At 36.4% G+C, this 24,949-nt stretch overlaps 1 protein-coding gene across 1 annotated transcript; it reads left to right on the plus strand.

Moving 5' to 3' along the window:
• Positions 1 to 6,981: 6,981 nt before the first annotated feature.
• On the plus strand, positions 6,982 to 9,009 carry LOC129151306 (putative olfactory receptor 56B2). Its single transcript, XM_054725668.1, has 2 exons — positions 6,982 to 6,999; positions 8,059 to 9,009. Exons 1-2 carry the CDS (start codon positions 6,982 to 6,984, stop codon positions 9,007 to 9,009), a joined length of 969 nt encoding a protein of 322 aa, XP_054581643.1.
• The last annotated feature ends 15,940 nt before the right edge of the window (positions 9,010 to 24,949 follow it).

A 24,949-nucleotide genomic window follows, 5' to 3' on the forward strand; every position in this document is an offset into this window, starting at 1 on the left:
TTTACTGCAGTGTAGTATCCTATTGTGTAGATGTACCACAGTTTTTTAATCCACTCATCTGCTGATGGGCATTTAGGCTGTTTCCAAATCTTAGCTATTGTGAATTGTGCTGCTATGAACATAGGGGTGCTTATATCCTTTCTGATCGGTGTTTCTAGTTTCTTGGGATATATTCCTAAAAGTGGAATCACTGGGTCAAATGGGAGTTCCATTTTAAGTTTTTTGAGGAAACTCCATACTGGCTGCACCAGTCTGCATTTCCACCAGCAATGCACGAGGGTTCCTTTTTCTCCTCATCCTCACCAGCACTTGTCCTTTGTTGATTTGTTGATAATAGACATCTGACAGGTGTGAGAAGTGTCCTCATTGTCGTTTTGATTTGCATCTCTTGGATGATTAGTGCATTTGAGCATGTTTTTATGTGTCTCTTGGCCTTCCTTCTGTCTTCTTTCAAAAAGTATCTATTTAGGTCCATTGCCCATTTTTTATTGGGTTGTTTATCTTCCTTTTGTTAAGTTGCATGAGTTCCCTGTAAATGTTGGAGATTAAACCCTTATCAGTGATAACATTGGCAAATATGTTCTCCCATGCAGTGGGCTTTCTTGTTTTGTTGGTGGTTTCTTTTGTTGTGAAAAAGCTTTTTATTTTGATGTAGTCCCATTTGTTTATTTTCTCTTTATTTTCCATTGCCCTAGGCGCAGTATCAGTGAAGAAATTGCTTTAGCATATGTCTGCGATCTTGCTGCCTGTGGGTTCCTCTAATATTTTTATGGTTTCCTGTCTTATGTTTAAGTCCTTTATCCATTTTGAGTTTATTTTTGTGTATGGTGTAAGTTGGTGATCTAGTTTCATTTTTTTGCATGTATCTGTTGAATTTTCCCAACACCATTTATTGAAGAGACTGTCTTGACTCCATTGTATGTTCATGCCTCCTTTGTCAAATATTAATTGAGCATAGTGGCTTGGGTTGATTTCTGGGTTAATAGCATTTTATAGTTGAGCACATTGGTTTATAAAGTCAGTGCTAATCTTTTCCTGTTTTCTGAAAAAAAAAAGATTGGTTTTACCTCTTTTATATGTTGAAATTATTTATATGGCATGATTTGAAAAGTTTTCTACTGCTTAAAACTAGTGGTTAAAAAACACTTATATAGAAATCCTAAGCTAAATCATGTCCTATCCAAAATACAAAAAAAAAAAAAAAAAATGAGAGAGAGAGAGAAAAGAGAAGCAATCAGAATTAAAACTTTGAAAAAGGCTATTATATAGGAAAGATTAAATTAAAACAAGAGATTTTATAAAATAATTTTTGAAAAATCTTAAAATATATAATATAATACTGTGGTAAAATGAATGATTCAAGTTCATAATCTCAAAACAAATAATAACTAAGGAAGGTCTTTTAGAAACACAGGATAAAGAAGAATTTTCTCAAGAAAAATATTAAAAAGTCCTGGAGTCTTATTATTTTCATCAAAAGCTTTCAGACTAGATCCTTGTCTCAGAATATAGAATAAATGTGGAAAGCTAAATCCCCTCAAAAACTATTAATGAAGATTCCGTCTTATCCAATATAAACTTTCATAGTCATTTGGGGTCTAAAAATAATACACCAAGAGAAGACATAAAAATTATAAACATTTTGAGACATAGGTCATGTTTTTCCACATAGAGATTTGAGAAAATTAATAGAAATGATGGGAATTAATTAAAGCTCAACATTGTCATTTGGTAAAATCTGAATACTAAAATCTTTAATGTTTTCCAGAAGTAATTAGAGATATAATGGAAATTGCACATGGCCATGTTATGTTAAGTTGCAGCTAATATATAAAATTTTAGCCCATCAAATCTTCTGTCCTTGATTATTCTGAATTGAGAAAACCCAGACTTGCCAGGTTTAGACTTGTAGATAGATAATCTAAGCCCCACAATACCTATGTGCGATCAGTAGATGCTCATATAACTTGATTGGCTATGACCCAGTAGACACATCTGAAAGGACTTCTTGGAAGAAGAAAAATTATAAGAGGATTGAAGAAAATATGTTTTATTTAAACAAGGTCTATGATTTGGAAATTGGTCAGGTATTAATGACTGGCTTGGGAATTTAGGCAGGTAATGTAGACAGAGTATAGAGTACAGTATAAAAGTAAGACCAGGGTTTTGTTATTATGTTTGTACTATGCTTACATCCTTTCAATTCAGTCACAGGCTCAAGACCTCTAAGTAGAATCAAAGAACATAGTCTGGGTACAAAGAGATGAGTTTTCTCCTAAAATTATTATTCATGGTATGCAAAAAAATACTTGTTCATCTTTTGTCTCTGGCTGACAATAAAACCACTATGATCTTGTATAGGGCATCTTTCTTAATCATTAAGGTAACATGCTTTGCAATTGACCATTATGCATGGAGCCAACAGTACCAGCCTGACACCAAGATACTTCATCCTCAATGGGATTCCTGGGCTGGAAGCCTCACACATCTTGATCTCCCTGCCATTCTGCTTCATGTACATCATTGCTCTTGTGGCGAACAGTGGACTCAAAGCTACATTTCTAGAACTTTTCAGTCATGAGGAGGCCCTACACCGACCCATGAATTACTTCCTAGCCTTTGTCGTTTACAGATGTTAGTGTGTGTATTTCATTTGTCCCTGATATGTTAGGTATATTTTGGCTTAGTCTCAAAGAGATTGACTTTGATGCCTGCCTTATGCAAATGTTTTTCATCCACATGCTGACAGGCATAGAGTCTGGTAAAGCAAAAAACAAATTAACAAACAAATAAAAAAAGAACACATAATGGAGCAAAGATAGTCTATTCAATAAATTGTGCTATAAAATTGGACAAATACATGCAAAAAAAATAAACTAGACCACCTCTTAGACCATACACAAGAATAAACTCAAAATGGATTAAAGACATAAATGTTAGACTCAATATCATAAAAATTCTGGAAGAAAACATAGGCAATAAAATCTCAGACATTTCTCATAGCAATATTTTTTTCTGATATATCTCCTCAGGCAAGGGAAACAAAAGAAAAATTCCGGGCATGTGCCCACAACCAAAGTACACGCCCTTGACCAGAATCGAACCTGGGACCTTTCAGTCCGCCGGCCCAGGCTCTATCCACTGAGCCAAACAGATTAGGGCATGTTTATTACTTTTAAAAAAGATGAAATGAATAAAGTTGGATGAATACCAAACTGTTTTAAAATATCAATTCAAGTAGAACTTCAATTTTTTAAAAGAAGTGTTCATCACTCAAAAACAAATACGTTTTGCCAGGAGCTGGAGGGGAAGGGCATTAAGGAATGACTGATGAATGGCTATGGGGTTTCCTTTGGAGGTAATGGAATTGTGCTAAAACTACATAGGAATGATTGTTGTACAGCATTGCAGAAACACTGAAAGACAATTGCACATTTTTCAAATGGTTTAAATGGGCAATTTTTTGATGTGCATTTCACCCCCCTCCAAAAAAAAAAGGTAAAGTAGAAAAAACACTGCTAAAGTATTTTCTACATATATATTTGTTGTATAATTTTGTGTAAAATTAAAGAATACATATGTCTAAGAACATTAAAATGTTTAAAGAAATTGTGTAGACAACCGATGTACTTTTAATCATAGTATTACCAGACCATCTTGTTTTGAATGTCATTATGGTATAATATTAATTGAAAATGGCAGAACTTTTGTTCTAGTATGGTATTGCCCAATCTTTCTAAAAAACATACTGTATAACAAAGGCATATAAAGAAGTGTACCAGAAGATACCTCTTCATATAGATTATGAGTTCTATTTATCTCTTTCTTAATCATTTAAAATTTTCCAATTAATAAAATTATACAGGAACTAGAGGTCATGTGCATGAAATCATGCACAGGAAGGGTCCCTAGGCCTAGCCTGCAATCAGGGCCATCTTGTGCCCATTTGCCAGTCCCCAGTCCCTTCCCACTGCCACTCACCCCAGTTCCTCATGGTTCCCCATTCTCCATCCAGTGATCGGAGCCTGCAGGCAGGGGTAGGGGAGGAACCAAGAGATGGTCAATGCACCTCATAGTGACTGGTCAATCAGTTGCTCTGGCCATTATGGTTGCTGGCCTTTTAATATATAGGATGACTCTTAGTATTTAATTCAAGTCTTATAAAATAGTATCTTATAATTATTGCAAAAATCACTATCCATTATAATCTCAAAATTGGAGCATCAAGGTAATCCTGACATATATGTATGCATAATAATTTGAAGTTTTGAAGGAAAAATAAATAGGAGAACATATATGTGTGACAGTGATGGAAACTTTCTGAAACATAAGTTCTTTCCACTTGTGTCCTAAACATTCTTTCAGAAGGAAACAAACTCTTCCATAAAGATTAAAATCACCAACTTTCATTATAATTTCTTGTTCATTCTTTTCCCCACCCCCAGATATAATTCTTCACACACAAGCACACTGATATAGATGCATGCATGAAATTATTCTCTTATTTGTGGATCATAGGGTAGACAGTAAGAATTTAAAACTTTCACTCTTTTCCTCCTCCCATAGTGTTTAGCTTGATTTCTAAACCAGCACCCATGTCTCTAATATTCTGTAATATTCCCTGGATATCTACAACACATTTTTCTTTAAAAACTCAGCTCAATAATATGATATCAAGGGAATTAGAGGTTAATGGCCGTGCAAGTATATATATGGCAGTCATGATGTTTTTTAAATAATACCCTGAGCACCTGACCTAACTGCATTCATCCTACTGTTTCTCTACCAAGAATCTCAGGTATTAAAGGGCACACAAAAGTGGGACTGCTTAAGATTTTTGTTGTAGTTAGTACTAAGATTAATTGTAGAGTTTTTATGAATTGATTATAGTCTTAGAAATCCATGAATTTAATTGCATACACACATTTGAAGGCATAAGTGTTGTAAAAGATAGGTGAGGGGGGCTGGAGAATGTTAATTCCCCAATTTTCAGAATAAAATTCAGTGTCTCTTTCCATTATGAATATAAACATTGTTGTTATTTTGCCAACCCGGAAGGGATTATTGCCTCTGTCAAAGTGGAAGTCAGGTACGATTCACCATCATGATTCACAAGAAATGGAACAGCTAGAGAATGATTCTCAATTTTGGTCAGAACACTCATGCTTTTTAGCTGCCCTCCCATTGATCTCTGAATATGAATCAAATTTAGTTGCTTTTATTCTATACAGAATTATTTGTGAGTGTTTCATCCACGTTATAGGGCAAAACCCAGCTGGAGGAACCCACTATCCTATTGACAAAAGACCTTGAATGGTAAAATTGAAAATCATCTAGTGAGAAACCATGAGGCGTGGAAATGAGAATAGAGAACAGGCAATCTTAAACTGTACACAGGACATTGAAGGTTAGCTAATAAGTTGCTATTGATTTACGTGTACAATTTAAAAATCTCCACCATGAACTAATGGAGTGAAAAGAATAATTTCAGTATTTCTATTATTTTGCTTATGGAAAACCTTAGCAACCCTGGAGAGGAAACAATTTAATGCAATCAGCATAAACTCCACTGTTAATTCAATCACATCATTTACTGTTTCTCAAAGTGATCTTGATCCAATCGTCATTTATTTAACTTCCATTTTGTCTGACATTAATAATTCCCAACTGATTTGGAGCCAGTTGTTTTTTTCTTAGTATAATTTTCCTTCACCAAAAAATCTTTATGCATACTTTGTGTATGGTTTGCTTTGCACATTTTTAATTATTTAAAATATATATTTTTTAATTTTTACATGTATGTACTGATAGCATACATTTGTATTTAAAATCTCGGTGAAATATGACCAATTTGTAGTATATTTTAATTAATTTATCTTTATTGTCCAAACCAAAACATATTCATTGTGAGCTGACTTAGTCAATTTCCTCTCTTTTGAAAATTTCTTTTGATTGATCTATTTTAAGAGAGAGAAAATTATTTACTTTAGAAATTTAGGTTTTATGTTAATTCATGAAATAGACATCATCACTTCATTTCTTCAGGTGATTCCCCTTATGCTTTCAGAACACATATTGCTTACACTACAATATAATAATTCTTAAAAGTTTATTATGAAAATAGAATTAGTTCTATATTAATTTATACATTCATTCAAAAACATCTATTGAGATCTAATATGTGTAAAATGTCTTGGTAAAAACTTCAAATAGAAATGTAAGTACAATATGTCAAAATATTAGAGGTTTGGATAAACTTTGGTTGATTTAAGAATATAAATAGGTTTTATAATACCATCATGTTACACTTTAAAAAAAGGGATTGACTGCTGTTGTAAAAAGGAAGGAACTACCAATTGCAACAGCATGGATGGAGCTGGAGAGCATTATGCTAAGTGAAATAAGTCAGTCAGAGAAAGATAAATATCACATGCTCTCACTCATTTCTGGATTATAATGAACAACATAAACTGGTGAACAAAAATAGATCTAGAGATAGAGAAGCATGGATCAGATGCTCAAACATCAGAGGGAAGTCAGGGGAGGGTGGGACTAAGGGAGAGAGATCAACCAAAGGACTTGTATGCATGCATATAAGCATAACCAATGGATACAGACACCTGTGGGGGGGGGTTGAGGGCATGAGTGGAGAGGTTGGGGTATAATGGGGAGATAAGGACACATTTGTAATACCCTAATAATAAAGGAAATAAAGGGATTGATCCATCAACAAATATATTCCTTTCCTATGAAACCTGCCACTTTTCCAATTACTTCATGTTAACAAGATTTAAAGGATGACTTTTTACCCTCTCTGAAGGAGAATTGAGACTTCCTAACAAAGATAATGATTTTACCTAGATTCAGTGGTGGGAGTGCACAAAAGAAAATAGAGGGTTGCTAAATCACCAAGCTAAGAATAAGCAGTGTAATGTGAGAATGAATAGCAAATAGCAACAGTAGAGAACTCTAATCTGCAAAATGCTAACCATGCTTCAGGTCTAAGAGCCTTTGCCTTTTCCTCATTGAAAAACTTCCTGAGCTCCTACACATTTTTGCTCTGTTACTATTCTGTCCGCTACTGCTTGATTCAGTTTGCGATGATACTACATCAGTCTTAGAGGAGCATTATAACTATGTCTTTCTTGGGTCACTTTGCTGTTTCCAAAATAGTTGCTTGTTGAAATATATAACCTTTCAACCTTCATTGTGAATAGAGATAAAACCCGGATAACAGCTGAGTCAGTAAACACTTCATATCTCTGATTCAACCACTGTTGTAACATTAATATTATTGATGTATTCTTCAAAACTGTTGATGTTCTTAAAATAAGTTCTTTTCAATAGTCTTGATCTGATGTGTTATCTAAGTGTTTCCATGCATAAATTTCTTTACTCTCAATTCTATACATTAAGGCCCTAAATAAAGTCATCCTTTAGCAAACTAAAGGTAAGAAGCAAGGCCACACAGCAGGTCACTTTCGTGTTGTCCAGTTTCCATGACTTACAATATGGAAGGGAATGAACAAGGCCCTGATATCTCTGATACTCTAACCCATAATTATAAGACGATGAAGATAATGTGACCTGCCTTAGAGAGTTTTTGTGATGATTGTGTTAACAAAAATGCACGATTACAGTTTCTGCCTCATAAATATCCAATAAAGTTAGTGCAGAATGAGAATAACCAAGATTAATAATGAAGAATCCTCATCTCAATGAAGTGTTTACCAGAGGGAAAGGAGATTTGGAGGTGGTAAAAGTTAAAAAGGGTCAAATACATGATGATGGAAGGAGATTTTGAGTGGTGGGAACACATGCCAATATCCAGATAATGTATCCTAGAGCTGTACCCTTCAAACTCATATAATCTTATCAACCATTGTCATTTCAATAAATTAAACTAAAAAATAAAAAGAATTACCATAAAAATAAACAAAGAAAATAAATAATTTTTAAAAATCTTAATCTTCGAATCACTCCTGTTTAAATACGGTCATAGATATTTTTCAGAATGGTAATCTTGAATATTTTTTCTCTTACTAAAGAATGTTCCAGAATCTCAAAGCCTCCAACATCTCTAAGATCCAGATCTCTGAATTTATTCTGATGGGATTCCCAGGCATTCACAGCTGGCAACATTGGCTCTCCCTGCCATTGGCTCTGCTCTACCTCTTAGCCCTCAGTGCCAACAACCTTATCCTGATCATCATCTATCAAGAGACAACACTGCACCAGCCTATGTACCATTTCCTGGGCATCCTGGCTGTGGTAGACATGGGCCTTGCCACCACTATCATGCCAAAGATATTGGCCATCTTATGGTTCAATGCTAAAGCCATCAGTCTCCCTGAGTGCTTCCTGCAGATGTATGCCATACATTGTTTTGTGGGCATGGAGTCCGGTATCTTTGTATGCATGGCTATAGATAGATATGTAGCTATTTGTCGACCACTACGCTACTCATCAATAATTACTGAATCTTTTGTGGTCAAAGCAACTGTGTTCATGGCACTCAGAAACTCCATAACTACCATCCCAGTGCCTGTATTGGCTGCTCAGAGGCACTACTGCTCCCAGAACCAAATAGAACACTTTCTGTGTTCTAATCTCGGTGTCACTAGTCTATCCTGTGATGACAGAACCATCAACAGCATTTACCAGCTTCTTTTGGCCTGGACGCTCATGGGAAGTGACCTGGGTTTGATTATTTTATCATATGCTTTGATACTTCACTCTGTGCTGAAGCTGAATTCAGCAGAAGCTGCGTCCAAAGCCCTAAGTACCTGCACGTCCCACCTCATTCTGATCCTATTCTTCTATACAGTTGTCATTGTTATGTCCATCACCTATGGTGCTGCAATGTCAGTTCCCATCATTCCAGTGCTACTCAATGTACTGCACAGTGTCATTCCTCCTGCCCTCAATCCCATGGTGTATGCTCTCAAGAACAAGGACCTAAGGCAGGGTTTATATAAGGTTCTTAAAGTACACATCAAGAACAACTAATGCCTAGAGGATGCTTCTTTTTCTCATTTCTCCAGATATATACTCAATGTAATATCTAGGAAGTGCTTAATGGCAGAAGAACTTAAGAAAAGTGGTACTGTTTCAGCTTTCAGTTATTATAATGTATCAGTGGCAAAAACTAAAACATAAAGTGGGCCCTGGCCAATCTTCTCAATGGTTAGAGCATCAGACAGTGCAGTTTTCCTCCAGCACTGGGGACCAAGGCTTTGGCTCTGGCCACGACCTTCCGCCTTCTTTCAGGGTCGGGGCTTGGACGCCAGCGGCAGCAGCAGCGTGGGGCGGGCGCTGCCAGGCCCCGTGCCGCCATCCGCAATCGGGGCGCCACCGCCACCCGGGTCCCTCAGCTATAGGAGGGACCTGGCCTCAGCTGCTCCAACCATGATCACTGAGGGGCGGGACCCGGGCACTGCTGCTGCTCCCACCACAATCGCTGAGACACCCTCAGTGATCGCTATCGGAGCGCCGACGCCGCCCAGGTCCCTCAGCAATGGGGGACAGGGCAGCGCGCGGGGGCTGCCATCTTTGCTGGGTTAATTTGCGTAGCACCCTGATTGGCTGTGGGCGTAGCGAAGGTATGGTCAATTAGCATATTACTCTTTTATTATGTAGGATGTCACCCCAATAAATCTAATAAAACAAACAAAGAAAAAATGGTGACACATTTGAAATTTTGGCTTTTCAACAAATTCTGTTTTTTAATATATTTTATTGAATTTTTACAGAGAGGAAGGGAGAGGGATAGAGAGTTAGAAACATCCATCAGCTGCCTCCTGCACACCCCCTACTGGGTATGTGCCCGCAACCAAGGTACATGCCCTTGACCGGAATCGAACCTGGGACCCTTGAGTCTGCAGGCCCACGCTCTCTCCACTGAGCCAAACCGGCTAGGGCTCAACAAAATTTTAATAAAAAACAGTAACATTATGTTGCCTCTTGTCTCAAGGAATATAAAGGAAATTCGAAGAAATACTATTTGAATTTCCATTTTTTATGTATCTTCTTTTTCTATACCATGTCTGCACTTTTTTTTCCCTGTGGAATATCCTTCTACATTTCTCAGTTCACAAGAATGAAAATACTTATTGCCAAAATTGATTATTCCTTAGTTCAAGACACTTTATAATCAGTTGGAAAAATTTTTTTATTACAAATGCCCATTGAAAATTTTTTTAGTTTTATGTTTTGTTTGAGAAATGCTTTCTGAAATAAGTAATCATTGTCCAAGAGCCATTTTCTCCATGCATCACTCCATAGGGAATAAATATTTATTTGGATACCAGTAAAACAAGAATTTAAAATCATGAGAATAGTAAACCTTTTTAAAATTTCTTTATTGATTAAGGTGTTACATATGTGTCCTTATTCCCCCATTACCTACGATCCCCCCCCCCCACACACTTATGCCCTCACTCCCCTATTGTCTGTGTCCATTGGTTAGGCTTATATGCAGGCATCCAAGTCCTTTGGTTGATCTCTCCCCCTTACCCCCACCCTCCCCCACCTTCCCTCTGAGGTTTGACAGTCTGATAGATGTTTCTCTGTCTCTGAATCTGTTTTTGTTCATCAGTTTATGTTGTTCTTTATATTCCATAAATGAGTGAGATCATGTGATATTTATCTTTCTCTGACTGGCTTATTTTACTTAGCATAATGCTCTCCAGGTACATCCATGCTGTTGCAAATGGTAAGAACTCCTTCTTTTTTACTGCAGTGTAGTATTCTATTGTGTAGATGTACCACAGTTTTTTAACCCACTCATCTGCTGATGGGCATTTAGGCTGTTTCCAAATCTTAGCTATTGTGAATTGTGCTGCTATGAACATAGGGGTGCATATATCCTTTCTGATTGGTGTTACTAGTTTCTTGGGATATATTCCTAAAAGTGGAATCACTGGGTCAAATGGGAGTTCCATTTTAAGTTTTTTGAGGAAACTCCATACTGTTCTCCACAGTGGCTGCACCAGTCTGCATTTCCACCAGCAATGCACGAGGGTTCCTTTTTCTCCTCATCCTCACCAGCACTTGTTGTTTGTTGATTTGTTGATAATAAACATCTGACAGGTGTGAGAAGTGTCCTCATTGTCGTTTTGATTTGCATCTCTTGGATGATTAGTGCATTTGAGCATGTTTTTATGTGTCTCTTGGCCTTCCTTCTGTCTTCTTTCGAAAAGTATCTATTTAGATCCATTGCCCATTTTTTATTGGGTTGTTTATCTTCCTTTTGTTAAGTTGCATGAGTTCCCTGTAAATGTTGGAGATTAAACCCTTATCAGTGATAACATTGGCAAATATGTTCTCCCATGCAGTGGGCTTTCTTGTTTTGTTGGTGGTTTCTTTTGTTGTGAAAAAGCTTTTTATTTTGATGTAGTCCCATTTGTTTATTTTCTCTTTATTTTCCATTGCCCTAGGCGCAGTATCAGTGAAGAAATTGCTTTAGCATATGTCTGCGATTTTGCTGCCTGTGGGTTCCTCTAATATTTATATGGTTTCCTGTCTTATGTTTAAGTCCTTTATCCATTTTGAGTTTATTTTTGTGTATGGTGTAAGTTGGTGATCTAGTTTCATTTTTTTGCATGTATCTGTTGAATTTTCCCAACACCATTTATTGAAGAGACTGTCTTGACTCCATTGTATGTTCATGCCTCCTTTGCCAAATATTAATTGAGCATAGTGGCTTGGGTTGATTTCTGGGTTAATAGCATTTTATAGTTGAGCACATTGGTTTATAAAGTCAGTGCTAATATTTTCCTGTTTTCTGAAAAAAAAAATTGGTTTTACCTCTTTTATATGTTGAAATTATTTATATGGCATGATTTGAAAAGTTTTCTACTGCTTAAAACTAGTGGTTAAAAAACACTTATATAGAAATCCTAAGCTAAATCATGTCCTATCCAAAATACAAAAAAAAAAAAAAATGAGAGAGAGAGAAAAGAGAAGCAATCAGAATTAAAACTTTGAAAAAGGCTATTATATAGGAAAGATTAAATTAAAACAAGAGATTTTATAAAATCATTTTTGAAAAATCTTAAAATATATAATATAATACTGTGGTAAAATGAATGATTCAAGTTCATAATCTCAAAACAAATAATAACTAAGGAAGGTCTTTTAGAAACAGAGGATAAAGAAGAATTTTCTCAAGAAAAATATTAAAAGGTCCCGGAGTCTTATTATTTTCATCAAAAGCTTTCAGACTAGATCCTTGTCTCAGAATATAGAATAAATGTGGAAAGCTAAATCCCCTCAAAAACTATTAATGAAGATTTCGTCTTATCCAATATAAACTTTCATAGTCATTTGGGGTCTAAAAATAATACACCAAGAGAAGACATAAAAATTATAAACATTTTGAGACATAGGTCATGTTTTTCCACATAGAGATTTGAGAAAATTAATAGAAATGATGGGAATTAATTAAAGCTCAACATTGTCATTTGGTAAAATCTGAATACTAAAATCTTTAATGTTTTCCAGAAGTAATTAGAGATATAATGCAAATTGCACATGGCCATGTTTTGTTAAGTTGCAGCTAATATATAAAATTTTAGCCCATCAAATCTTCTGTCCTTGATTATTCTGAATTGAGAAAACCCAGACTTGCCAGGTTTAGACTTGTAGATAGATAATCTAAGCCCCACAATACCTATGTGCGATCAGTAGATGCTCATATAACTTGATTGGCTATGACCCAGTGGACACATCTGAAAGGACTTCTTGGAAGAAGAAAAATTATAAGAGGATTGAAGAAAATATGTTTTATTTAAACAAGGTCTATGATTTGGAAATTGGTCAGGTATTAATGGCTGGCTTGGGAATTTAAGCAGGTAATGTAGACAGAGTGTAGAGTACAGTATAAAAGTAAGACCAGGGTTTTGTTATTATGTTTGTACTATGCTTACATCCTTTCAATTCAGTCACAGGCTCAAGACCTCTAAGTAGAATCAAAGAACATAGTCTGGGTACAAAGAGATGAGTTTTCTCCTAAAATTATTATTCATGGTATGCAAAAAAATACTTGTTCATCTTTTGTCTCTGGCTGACAATAAAACCACTATGATCTTGTATAGGGCATCTTTCTTAATCATTAAGGTAACATGCTTTGCAATTGACCATTATGCATGGAGCCAACAGTACCAGCCTGACACCAAGATACTTCATCCTCAATAGAATTCCTGGGCTGGAAGTCTCACTCATCTTGATCTCCCTGCCATTCTGCTTCATGTACATCATTGCTCTTGTGGCGAACAGTGGACTCAAAGCTACATTTCTAGAACTTTTCAGTCATGAGGAGGCCCTACACCGACCCATGAATTACTTCCTAGCCTTTGTCGTTTACAGATGTTAGTGTGTGTATTTCATTTGTCCCTGATATGTTAGGTATATTTTGGCTTAGTCTCAAAGAGATTGACTTTGATGCCTGCCTTATGCAAATGTTTTTCATCCACATGCTGACAGGCATAGAGTCTGGTAAAGCAAAAAACAAATTAACAAACAAATAAAAAAAGAACACATAATGGAACAAAGATAGTCTATTCAATAAATTGTGCTATAAAATTGGACAAATACATGCAAAAAAAAAAAATAAACTGGACCACCTCTTACACCATACACAAGAATAAACTCAAAATGCATTAAAGACATAAAAGTTACACTCAATACCATAAAAATTCTGGAAGAAAACATAGGCAATAAAATCTCAGACATTTCTCATAGCAATATTTTTTTCTGATATATCTCCTCAGGCAAGGGAAACAAAAGAAAAATTCCGGGGATGTGGCCACAACCAAAGTACACGCCCTTGACCAGAATCGAACCTGGGACCTTTCAGTCCGCAGGCCCAGGCTCTATCCACTGAGTCAAACCGGTTTCGGCATGTTTATTACTTTTAAAAAAGATGAAATGAATAAAGTTGGATGAATACCAAACTGTTTTAAAATATCAATTCAAGTAGAACTTCAATTTTTTAAAAGAAATGTTCATCACTCAAAAACAAATACGTTTTGCCAGGAGCTGGAGGGGAAGGGCATTAAGGAATGACTGATGAATGGCTATGGGGTTTCCTTTGGAGGTAATGGAATTGTGCTAAAACTACATAGGAATGATTGTTGTACAGCATTGCAGAAACACTGAAAGACAATTGCACATTTTTCAAATGGTTTAAATGGGCAATTTTTTGATGTGCATTTCACCCCCCTCCAAAAAAAAAAGGTAAAGTAGAAAAAACACTGCTAAAGTATTTTCTACATATATATTTGTTGTATAATTTTGTGTAAAATTAAAGAATACATATGTCTAAGAACATTAAAATGTTTAAAGAAATTGTGTAGACACCCGATGTACTTTTAACCATAGTATTACCAGACCATCTTGTTTTGAATGTCATTATGGTATAATATTAATTGAAAATGGCAGAACTTTTGTTCTAGTATGGTATTGCCCAATCTTTCTAAAAAACATACTGTATAACAAAGGCATATAAAGAAGTGTACCAGAAGATACCTCTTCATATAGATTATGAGTTCTATTTATCTCTTTCTTAATCATTTAAAATTTTCCAATTAATAAAATTATACATGAACTAGAGGCCCGGTGCACGAAATCATGCACAGGTAGGGTCCCTAGGCCTAGCCTGCAATCAGGGCCATCTTGTGCCCATTTGCCAGTCCCCAGTCCCTTCCCACTGCCACTCACCCCAGTTCCTCATGGTTCCCCATTCTCCATCCAGTGATCGGAGCCTGAAGACTGGGGTGGGGGAGGAACCAAGAGATGGTCAATGCACCTCATAGTGACTGGTCAATCAGTTGCTCTGGCCATTATGGTTGCTGGCCTTTTAATATATAAGTGATACTTGACTTAGTATTTAATTCAAGTCTTATAAAATAGTATCTTATAATTATTGCAAAAATCACTATCCATTATAATCTCAAAATTGGAGCATCAAGGTAATCCTGACATATATTTATGCATAATAATTTGAAGTTTTGAAGGAAAAATAAATAGGAGAACATATATGTGTGACAGTGATGGAAACTTTCTGAAACATAAGTTCTTTCCACTTGTGTCCTAAACATTCTTTCAGAAGGAAACAAACTCTTACATAAAGATTAAAATCACCCACTTTCATTATAATTTCTTGTTCATTCTTTTCTCCACCCCCAGATATAATTCTTCACACACAAGCACACTGATATAGATGCATGCATGAAATTATTCTCTTATTTGTGGATCATAGGGTAGACAGTAAGAATTTAAAACTTTCACTCTTTTCCTCCTCCCATAGTGTTTAGCTTGATTTCTAAACCAGCACCCATGTCTCTAATATTCTGTAATATTCCCTGGATATCTACAACACATTTTTCTTTAAAAACTCAGCTCAATAATTTGATGTCAAGGGAATTAGAGGTTAATGGCCGTGCAAGTATATATATGGCAGTCATGATGTTTTTTAAATAATACCCTGAGCACCTGACCTAACTGCATTCATCCCACTGTTTCTCTACCAAGAATCTCAGGTATTAAAGGGCACACAAAAGTGGGACTGCTTAAGATTTTTGTTGTAGTTAGTACTAAGATTAATTGTAGAATTTTTATGAATTGATTATAGTCTTAGAAATCAATGAATTTAGTTGCATACACACATTTGAAGGCAGATAGGTGAGGGGGGCTGGAGAATGTTAATTCCCCAATTTTCAGAATAAAATTCAGTGTCTCTTTCCATTATGAATATAAACATTGTTGTTATTTTGCCAACCCGGCAGGGATTATTGGCTCTGTCAAAGTGGAAGTCAGGTATGATTCACCATCATGATTCACAAGAAATGGAACAGCTAGAGAATGATTCTCAATTTTGGTCAGAACACTCATGCTTTTTAGCTGCCCTCCCATTGATCTCTGAATAAGAATCTAATTTATTTGCTTTTATTCTATACAGAATTATTTGTGAGTGTTTCATCCACGTTATAGGGCAAAACCCAGCTGGAGGAACCCACTATCCTATTGACAAAAGACCTTGAATGGTAAAATTGAAGATCATCTAGTGAGAAGCCATGAGGCGTGGAAATGAGAATAGAGAACAGACAGTGTTAAACTGTACACAGGACATTGAAGGTTAGCTAATAAGTTGCTATTGATTTACGTGTACAATTTTAAAAATTTCCACCATGAACTAATGGAGTGAAAAGAATAATTTCAGTATTTCTATTATTTTGCTTATGGAAAACCTTAGCAACCCTGGAGAGGAAACAATTTAATGCAATCAGCATAAACTCCACTGTTAATTCAATCACATCATTTACTGTTTCTCAAAGTGATCTTGATCCAATCGTCATTTTTTTAACTTCCATTTTGTCTGACATTAATAATTCCCAACTGATTTGGAGCCAATTGTTTTTTCTTAGTATAATTTTCCTTCACCAAAAAATCTTTATGCATACTTTGTGTATGGTTTGCTTTGCACATTTTTAATTATTTAAAATATATTTTTTAATTTTTACATGTATGTACTGATAGCATACATTTGTATTTAAAATCTCTGTGAAATATGACCAATTTGTAGTATATTTTAATTAATTTATCTTTATTGTCCAAACCAAAACATATTCATTGTGAGCTGACTTAGTCAATTTCCTCTCTTTTGAAAATTTCTTTTGATTGATCTATTTTAAGAGAGAGAAAATTATTTACTTTAGAAATTTAGGTTTTATGTTAATTCATGAAATAGACATCATCACTTCATTTCTTCAGGTGATTCCCCTTACGCTTTCAGAACACATATTGCTTACACTACAATATAATAATTCTTAAAAGTATATTATGAAAATAGAATTAGTTCTACATTAATTTTCATTCATTCAAAAACATCTATTGAGATCTAATACGTGTAAAATGTCTTGGTAAAAACTTCAAATAGAAATGTAAGTACAATATGTCGAAATATTAGAGGTTTGGATAAACTTTGGTTGATTTAAGAATATAAATAGGTTTTTTTTTTTTTTTTTTAATATTTTTATTGAGGTATTATATGTGTACATATCTTACCATTACCCCCCCCCACCCCACACCCACACATGCCCTCCCCCCCAGAGTTTTGCGTCCATTGTTTATGCTTATATGCATGCATACAAGTCCTTCGTTTGATTTCATAACTCCCCCACCTTTCCCAAACTTTCCCCCTGTACTTTGAAAGTCTGTTTGATGCTTTACTGTCTCTGTATCTATCTTTTTGTTCACCACTTTATAATGTTCTTTACTATCCCTAAATGAGTGAGATCATGTGGTATTTTTCTTTCATTGACTGGCTTATTTCACTTAGCATAATGTTCTCCAATTCCATCCAGGTTGCTGCAAATGATGAGAATTCCTTCTTTTTTATGGCAGCATAGTATTCCATTGTGTAGATGTACCACAGTTTTCCGATCCAGTCATCTGCTGATGGGCACCTAGGCTGTTTCCAAATCTTAGCTATTGTAAATTGTGCTGCTATGAACATAGTGGTGCATATATCCTTTCTGATTGGTGTTTCTAGTTTCTTCGGATATATTCCCAGGAGTGGGATTACTGGGTCAAATGGGAGTTCCATTTTCAGTTTTTTGAGGAAACTCCATACTGTTCTCCACAGTGGCTGCACCAGTCTGCATTCCCACCAGCAGTGCACGAGGGTTCCTTTTTCTCCGCATCCTCGCCAACACTTGTTGTTTGTTGATTTGTTGATGATAGCCATTCTGACAGGTGTGAGATGGTACCTCATTGTTGTTTTGATTTGCATCTCTCGGATAATAAGTGACTTTGAACATGTTTTCATGTGTCTCTTGGCCTTCCTTCTGTCTTCTTTTGAAAATATTCTGTTTAGGTCTGTTGCCCATTTTTTTATTGGATCATTTATCTTCCTCTTATTAAGTTGCATAAGCTGCCTGTAGATGTTGGAGATTAAACCTTTATCAGTGATAGCATTTGCAAATATGTTTTCCCATGCAGTGGGCTTTCTTGTTGTTTTGTTGATGGTTTCTTTTGCTGTAAAAAAGCTTTTTATTTTGATGTAGTCCCATTTGTTAATTTTCTCTTTAGCTTCCATTGCCCTAGGGGCAGTGTCAGTGAAGAAGTTCTTGTGGCATATGTCTGAGATTTTGTTGCCTGTAGATTCCTCTAGTATTTTTATGGTTTCCCGTCTTATGTTTAAGTCCTGTATCCATTTTGAGTTTATTTTTGTGTATGGTGTAAGTTGGTGATCTAGTTTCATTTTTTTGCATGTATCTGTCCAGTTTTCCCAACACCATTTATTGAAGAGACTGTCTTGACTCCATTGTATGTTCATGCCTCCTTTGTCAAATATTAATTGAGCATAGTGGTTTGGGTCGATATCTGGGTTCTCTATTCTGTTCCATTGATCAATATGTCTGTTCTTGTGCCAGTACCAGGCTGTTTTGAGAACAGTGGCTTTGTAATACAGCTTGAAATCTGGTATTGAGATCCCACCTACTTTATTCTTCTTTCTGAGGATTGCTGAGACTAGTCGGGGTCTTTTTTTATTCCAGATGAATTTTTGGAGAGTTCTTTCTAGGTCTGTGAAATATGCTGTTGGTATTTTGATGGGGAGTGCATTGAATCTGTAGATTGCTTTGGGTAGTATGGACATTTTAATGATGTTGATTCTACCAATCCAGGAACATGGTATGTTCTTCCATCTGTTTACGTCTTCCTCTATCTCTTTTTTCAGTGTCCTGTAGTTTTCTGCGTATAGGTCTTTTACCTCCTTAGTTAAGTTTATTCCTAGGTATCTTAATTTTTTTGGTGCGATGGTAAATGGGATTGCTTTTTTAGTCTCTCTTTCTGTAAGTTCATTATTGGTGTATAGAAAAGCCATAGATTTCTTGGCGTTAATTTTGTATCCCGCTACATTGCCGAATTCATTTATTAAGTCTATTAGTTTTTTGATGGAATCTTTTGGGTTTTTTATGTACAATATCATGTCATCTGCAAATAAGGACAGCTTCACTTCTTCTTTTCCAATTTGGATGCCTCTTATTTCTTCTTCTTGCCTAATTGCGATAGCTAATACTTCCAGTACTATGTCAAACAGGAGTGGTGAGAGTGGGCATCCCTGTCTTGTTCCTGTTCTTAGGGGAAATGGTTTTAGTTTTTGCCCATTGAGTATGATGTTTGCTGTGGGTTTATCATAAATAGCTTTTATTATGTTGAGGTATGAGCCTTCTATTCCCACCTTGTTGAGAGTTTTTATCAAGAAAGGGTGTTGGATTTTGTCAAATGCTTTTTCTGCATCTATTGATATGACTATGTGATTTTTATCTCTCAATTTGTTTATGTGATGTATCACGTTTATTGATTTGCAGATATTGTACCATCCTTGCATTCCTGGAATAAATCCTACTTGGTCATGGTGTATGATCTTTCTGATGTACTGCTGGAGCCGATTTGCTAGAATTTTGTTGAGGATTTTGGCATCAATGTTCATGAGGGATATTGGCCTGTAATTCTCTTTCATTGAGTTGTCTTTATCTGGTTTTGGTATTAGGGTGATGCTGGCTTCATAGAAGGAGCCTGGAAGTGTTCCTTCCTCTTGAATTTTTTGGAATAGTCTGAGGAGGATAGGTTTTAGTTCTTCCTTGAAAGTTTGATAAAACTCTCCTGTGAAGCCATCAGGCCCCGGGCTTTTGTTTGCCGGAAGCTTTTTGATGACTGCTTCAATTTCTTCCATAGTTACTGGCATGTTGAGCTGTTTAGAATCTTCCTGATTGAGTTTTGGAAGGTTGTATTTTTCTAGGAATATGTCGATTTCCTCTAGGTTGTCCAGTTTGTTGGAATAGAGTTGTTCGTAGTATTTTGTAACAATCCTTTGTATTTCGTCGGGGTCTGTTGTTATTTCACCTCTTTCATTTCTGATTTTGTTTATTTGGGTCCTCTCTCTTTGCTTCTTGGTGAGCCTGGCTAGAGGTCCATCAATCTTGTTTATCCTTTCAAAGAACCAGCTCTTGGTTTTGTTGATCTTTTGTATTGTTTCTTTGGTCTCTATGTCGTTTATCTCCGCTCTGATCTTTATTATTTCTTTCCTTCTGCTTACACTGGGCTTATCTTGTTGCTCTCTCTCTAACTCTTTGAGTTGTTGGGTTAGGTAATTTATTACCATTGTTTCTTGTTTTTTGAAGTAGGCTTGTAGAGCTATGAACTTCCCTCTCAGGACTGCTTTCATTGTGTCCCATAGATTTTGGATTGTTGTGTTTTCATTGTCGTTTGTTGCCATGATGTTTTTTATTTCTTCCTTGATGTCTTTGGTAACCCAGTCATGGTTTAATAACATGCTGTTTAGTCTCCAAGTGTTTGATTTCTTTGGGTTGTTTTTATTGTAGTTGATTTCCAGTTTTATGCCACTGTGATCTGAGAAGATACTTGATATGATTTCTATCTTCTTGAATTTGGAGAGACTTTGCCTATGTCCTAACATATGGTTTATCTTTGAAAATGACCCATGTGCACTTGAGAAGAATGTATATTCTGTGGCTTTGGGGTGAAATGTTCTGAAGATGTCGATTAATTCCATCTGTTCTAGTGAGTCATTTAGGATTGATGTTTCTTTGCTGATTTTTTGTTTAGAGGATTTGTCCAATGGTGATAGTGGGGTATTGAAGTCTCCTACTATGATTGTATTACTGTCAATCTCTCCTTTGATATCTTCCAGGAGTTTTTTAATGTATCTTGGTGCTCCTGTATTGGGTGCATATAAGTTTACCAGAGTTATTTCTTCTTGTTGGATTTCTCCCTTTAGTATTATGAAGTGGCCTTCATTATCTCTTGTTATGTCCTTCACTTTGAGATCTAATTTGTCAGATATAAGTATTGCAACCCCAGCTTTTTTTTCATTTCCATTTGCCTGGAAAACCTTTTTCCATCCCTTTACTCTCAGTCTGTATGCATCCTTTTTTTTGAGGTGGGTTTCCTGTAGACAGCAGATATCTGGGTTTTGTTTACTTATCCAGTCTGTTACCCTGTGTCTTTTGATTGGGGCATTCAATCCATTTACATTTAAAGTTATTATTGATAGGAACTTATTTGACGCCATTTTTATTCTATACCCCTGTGTACCTTTTTTGCTTCCTATTTCTTTCTTTTTTTTTTTTTTTTTTACAGCAGACCCTTTAGCATTTCTTTCATTGCTGGTTTGTTGGTGATAAACTCCCTTAGTCCTTTTTTGTCTCTGAAGCTCCTGATTTCACCTTCAATTTTGATTGATAGCCTTGCTGGGTACAGTATTCTTGGATTTAGACCCTTCCTTTGCATGACTTGGTATATTTCATTCCATTCCCTTCTGGCCTGATGAGTTTCTGTTGAGAAATCAGTTGCTAGTCTGATGGGGGTTCCTTTGTATGTAACTGTCTGTCTCTCTCTGACCGCTTGTAAGATTCTTACTTTGTCGTTGGTGTTTGCCAACTTAACTATAATGTGCCTTGGCGTCGGTCTTTTGGGGTTCATTTTGCTTGGAACTCTGTGAGCTTCTTGGATTTGTGTGGGTTTTTTCTTCCCTATATCAGGGAAGTTTTCTGTTATTATTTCTTCAAACAGGTTTTCTATTCCTTGCTCAGTTTCCTTTCCTTCTGGCACCCCTATTATCCTGATGTTGTTTTGTTTTGTATTGTCCTGAAGTTCCCTTACGCTCTCCTCAATCTTTCTAATTTTTGTTTCTAGAAGCTGTTGTAATTGGGTATTTTTTTCCATCTTGTCTTCTAGCTCACTTATGCGGTCCTCTGCTTCATCTAGTCTACTCTTGATGCTTTCTATTGAGTTCTTTACAGCAGCGATGTCATTTTTCATTTCTTCTTGGTTCTTCTTCATTTCTTCTTGGTTCTTACTCATATTGTCGAATTTGTCTTCCATCCTTTTCAGCCACTTTATGACCATTTCTCTGAATTCTTTCTCTGATAGGTTGTTTGCCTCTAAATCGTTTACTTCCTTTTCTGGTGATGCCTGCTTCTCTTTCCTGTGGGGGCTGTTTCTTTGTCTCCTCATGGTCTCTCTTCTCCGGATGTCTGGTTATATAGATTTCTCTCTCTGGCGTTGATTTAAAGGTATAAAATACAACACAACCAGGCACAACAGACAAGGCACTGAACAGAATTGTATTCACGATATTAATAACCTCCAATAAAGGTAACCACCAGAGAAAGACAAATTAGGGAATAGGAGTGGAAGAGGGAGAGTAAAAAGAAAGAACAACAACGAAGAAAAAAAAAAAAACAACAACAAAGAGTGTGAATCTGAACTTGGGAAAAGAGCAGAAAGAAAGAAAAGAAATAACAGAAAAGAAAAAGAAAAGAAAAAAAAGTAAGAGAGACAAGAATGGTACTAAGAGAGAAAAGGGGAACAAACTATATATATGGGGAGTAAACTCCACTAGAACAACCACTATTCCCAGCAAATTCCAGCAACACGAGCCTGGAGATTAATACAAACTGCAACAGCAGCTAATATCAAGTGAGGCAAGGGAAAACAAAAGTAAAAAACAAACAAAAACAAAGCAAACAAAAGAACCAACCAAACCAACAAAAAGAATAATCAAAACAATCTCCTAAAAAAGCATAAAAATTCAATCTAATCAACATTCAAGCAAACAACAACAAAAGGCCCGAGAGAAAAATAATTTTTTAAAGGTAGCGTAGAGAGAGGTTTGTATGGATTTGGAGCAGGGGGTTGGGATTAGATATATAAGTAGGGTGAAGTTTTAGCAGGGAGTAAACTGAAAAAGTAGGGAAAATCTAAAGCCAGAAAGGGTTAAGATAAACTGGGGAACAAGGGGGAAAGGTTAGGAGGAGAGTGATGGCATAATGTTAGCTTTGAGATAGGGTAAAGCGATTGTAAGGGAAAGATGCAAATCGAATGTAGGACACTAATCCAAAAATAAAAGAAAGAGAAAATCAAATGACATTAAAAAAAAAAAAAAGTAAAATAATAGTAATAATATTGCTGATTGGAAATAAAAATGTAATAATTAAAAAGGTGAAAATCAAGTGAGGAAAAAGAAAAAATATTAGTTTCTTAAGTATAAGATGCAAAAAAGAAAATAAAAAAATATGAGAATAAAAAATTTAAAAAATTGAAAAAAGAATTGAAAATTAAAAAATAGGAAGACTAAAATGTGCAGTAGCGGCTGTCATTCACTTCCTCTATTATTCTGTTTGGTACGCCTTTTTCCCAGTCTGGGCGGTATATCAGTTCAGCTTCATTCCAGGGCTCCTCAGTGTTGGAAGCCAGTCCTGCTTTTTAAGCCAGCCCTGTCTTAATTTCTCGTATTTATTTTTTATTACACCAGAGACAATTAGCGTTTCAGCCCCTGGGTGGCAGTGTTTCTGAATTGACTTCCTGGCCTCTCTAGCTCTTTTTTCTTTTTTTTTTTTTCCCCTTCTATGGCACTCACTACCGGTTTGTAGAGGTGTGCGCCTCAGAGCTGCCTCTCTGATGGTCACACGCAGCTCTGGCCCCAGGTTCCGAAAAAACACCTTCCCCCTGCAGTCTTTCAGGGTTTCCACCTGGGTTTGCCTCTGTATTGGGTTTAGCAATCAGAGTCGGAAAGAGCCCAGGTGTGCGGACCGTGGGTCTGTGCCCCAGACTAAGGAGCCTGCACTCCTTTGAAAATTCTTAGTCTGACCCTCCTCGTCAGATTAAAATGAGTTGCTTTCAAGAGGTCACTTCTGTTAGCAGCTCAGAAGACCCCCCTCCTCATTCACGGATCACGGCAGTTCCAACTGCCGCTGATTTTTCTAGGCACAGACCTCCCGGCTCCTGCCGGTCCTGCGGCTGCCGCACTTCCCTCACCCAGGGCTTCCCTCACCCACCGCGGGGATTAGAAACCGCAGCTTATTTCAGACAAAATCTGACCTTTCCGTGGTGCAGTGAAGAGTTTCTTTGAATCCAAATGTTTGCGCTGATAGGGGACCGGTGGTCTGGTGCTCCCAGCAGTTCAGTGTTTGCAGTTGTCGCGGAAAGTCAGGTTTCCCCTAAAATCCTCCTTTCCTTGCAAGATGGCACGGCGCCCGGCGAGCCCGCAGCTCCAAGAGGGGACCCTACCTGAGGATATTTTTAAAAATATATATTTTATTGATTTTTTTTTACAGAGAGGAAGGGAGAGGGATAGAGAGTTAGAAACATCGATGAGAGAGAAACATCCATCAGCTGCCTCCTGCACACCCTCTACTGGGGATGTGCCATAAATAGGTTTTATAATACCATCAGGTTACACTGTAAAAAAAGGGATTGACTGCTGTTGTAAAAAGGAAGGAACTACAAATTGCAACAGCATGGATGGAGCTGGAGAGCATTATGCTAAGTGAAATAAGTCAGTCAGAGAAAGATAAATATCACATGCTCTCACTCATTTCTGGATTATAATGAACAACATAAACTGGTGAACAAAAATAGATCTAGAGATAGAGAAGCATGGATCAGATGTTCAAACATCAGAGGAAAGTCAGGGGAGGGTGGGACTAAGGGAAAGAGATCAACCAAAGGACTTGTATGCATGCATATAAGCATAACCAATGGATACAGACACCTGGGGGGGGGGCGGTTTGAGGGCATGAGTGGAGGGATGGGGGTATAATGGGGAGATAAGGACACAATTGTAATACCCTAATCAATAAAGGAAATAAAGGAATTGATCCATCAACAAATATATTCCTTTCCTATGAAACCTGCCACTTTTCCAATTACTTCATGTTAACAAGATTTAAAGGATGACTTTTTACCCTCTCTGAAGGAGAATTGAGACTTCCTAACAAAGATAATGATTGTACCTAGATTCAGTGGTGGGAGTGCACAAAAGAAAATAGAGGGTTGCGAAATCACCAAGCTAAGAATAAGCAGTGTAATGTGAGAATGAATAGCAAATAGCAACAGTAGAGAACTCTAATCTGGCAAA

Source organism: Eptesicus fuscus, chromosome 13, assembly GCF_027574615.1.
Source record: "Eptesicus fuscus isolate TK198812 chromosome 13, DD_ASM_mEF_20220401, whole genome shotgun sequence".
NCBI lineage: Eukaryota > Metazoa > Chordata > Mammalia > Chiroptera > Vespertilionidae > Eptesicus > Eptesicus fuscus.